The following is a 2,142-nucleotide window of genomic DNA, read 5'->3' on the forward strand; positions in this document are numbered from 1 at the left end:
TCCTGGAGGGCTGCTTGGAGGAGGGAGCAGGAACTAGCATCCACATTAATGGCCACGGAGCACCTGCCCCCTGTGCCCACGCCCTGGGCTGGGTGTTTTCTCACCGTGACTGCATTCACACCTCACAGTAAGGCCGGGTTGGAGGGTGCTATGTCTGGTTTTACTGATGAAGATTCTGAAGCACAGAGTGGTTGAGTAACTAGCCCAAGGTCACACAGCAACCAAGTGGCAGAGTTGTCCGAGTCAGGGAGGTCTCCCACACAGAGCGAGCTTCGTCCTCCCCCAGATGAGAGGAAGGGGACGGAGGGCATGGGGACAGGGAGAGAAGCCAGAGGAAGGTCCAAGGCAGGAAACTCCCTCCCTCTCCCTTCCTCTCTGAAATCAATACAAATATATTTTAAAAAAATATGAAAAGGAAAATAAGAGAATGAATGGATGAATGAATGAATGGGAGCCTGGTGACTGACTGGGGAGGGGAGAGGAGAGGAAAGGCGGGGCATGGTGGACAACCTTGACACCTTGAGGTCTGCCACGCCCCCGTCTTCCCTTCCTCCTTCCAGGGACCCCCGGCCTGGACTCCATCGCAGACCCCTTCAGCTGGAGCTGGCTCCCCGACCTGGGCAGAGACCCGGACGACTGGCTCCCGGGGGAGCCGGCCACCAAGCCCCCCGCAGGGCTGAGCTCCACTGCCCCCGAGAGAACCACCCAGGCCCCCGGGAAGATGCCCAAGAGCACCAAGAAGTGGGTGACCAAGCACCCAAAGAGGCCGGCCACTCCGGCCCCCAGGACGCCGACCACTAAACACTCCAGGAGCCCAGGCACACGGGGCCCCCCTGAACTGACCTCCCAGACCACCGCAGCCCTGACCACCGAGGCCCCCCGCAAGCTGACCTCACATACCAGCACAACGCCGACCCCCCGAACCCCCTGGGAGCGAACCTCTAAGACTATGACAATGACGACCACTCAAGATCCTGGAGAGGTAACCTCTCTGTCCCCGGTGGAGCCATCAGCCAAGACCCCAGCGGAAGGCCCTTCAGTGTCATCCAAAGACCCAGCCCCCTCCCCCACCGGGGGCTCCCCGGGGGGATCAGGTGAGTGGAGGGCACGTGAAGGGGCGAGGCTGACCCCAGGTGACCCCTCCTGACCCGGGGCCTCCCACTGCAGGCCCCTTCCGGGTTCGTCTGGCCGATGGGCCTAACCGGTGTGCCGGCCGGCTGGAGGTGTGGCACGCTGGACTCTGGGGGACAGTGTGCGATGACAAGTGGGACCTGCGGGACAGCACCGTGGCCTGCGGGGAGCTGGGCTGTGGACGCGTCCGGCCCCGCGTGGGCAAAACCCACTACGGTCCGGGGACCGGGCCCATCTGGCTGGACGACGTGGGCTGCAAAGGGACGGAGGCCTCGCTGAGCGACTGCCCCGCAGGGCCCTGGGGACAGCACAACTGCGGCCACGAGGAGGACGTAGTGCTGACCTGCACTGGTACTGGGGCGGCGGGCGCCCCGGGAGACTCTGCAGGGGCACCTCCGAGGCCAGACAGGGCCAGACCTCTCCCGATTTCTCCCAAGGCCACGCCGACGAGGAGGACTACCCCGCCTGGACCTGGGACCCCACCTCCGGAGAGGACCTGGCCCAGGGCACCCCTGCTGCAGGGGCGCCTGGACACACTGCCTCCTGGGGCAGCACCCGGAGCCCTGGGGTCCCCTCCCCAGAGATGAGGCGCCTCCCGGGCCCAGGTGAGGAGCATGGCCAACGACGGCGGGGCCTCCATGCACCCCCTGCAGGGGTTCCACAAAGACCCTCCTGGCTGAGTTGGCCTGGGTCGCAGGGTCGCAGACATCTGGGCATGCTTCCTGGGCTCCAGGGACCCTAAAACCCTCCCCCCCTCTCCTCCAGAGCCTGGGAGAGGGGACCCTGTGCCCACGTGATCATCCCAACCTTGGCTCCCTCAAACCCCTTCTCCAAGTGCATGCTGTGCTCGGGGTGGGGCTGTGGCTCAGAGGCGGGGGGACACCTACATGGAGGGTCTGTCCCCAGCCCGACCCCTGCCCTGGCCAGCAGGGCGCCCCCGCCTCCCGGTCTCTCTCCCTCCATCTCTGCGGCTGCACATCTCTCCGCCTCCCGCTCACTTTGTCCCCGGGC

General features: G+C 65.4%; 1 protein-coding gene across 1 annotated transcript in view; it reads left to right on the forward strand.

Annotated features, from left to right (window-relative positions):
* The window catches only part of SSC5D (scavenger receptor cysteine rich family, 5 domains), a 26,896-nt gene that overhangs the window by 9,357 nt on the left and 15,397 nt on the right, over positions 1-2,142 (forward strand). Inside the window, exons 6-8 of the mRNA XM_015569465.1 lie at positions 561-1,094; positions 1,168-1,482; positions 1,569-1,829. Coding sequence (XP_015424951.1) covers positions 561-1,094; positions 1,168-1,482; positions 1,569-1,829 — 1,110 coding nt within the window. The remainder of the gene's footprint in view (positions 1-560; positions 1,095-1,167; positions 1,483-1,568; positions 1,830-2,142) is intronic.

The sequence above is a fragment of the Myotis davidii genome, unplaced genomic scaffold (genome assembly GCF_000327345.1).
Source record: "Myotis davidii unplaced genomic scaffold, ASM32734v1 scaffold326, whole genome shotgun sequence".
Lineage (NCBI taxonomy): Eukaryota > Metazoa > Chordata > Mammalia > Chiroptera > Vespertilionidae > Myotis > Myotis davidii.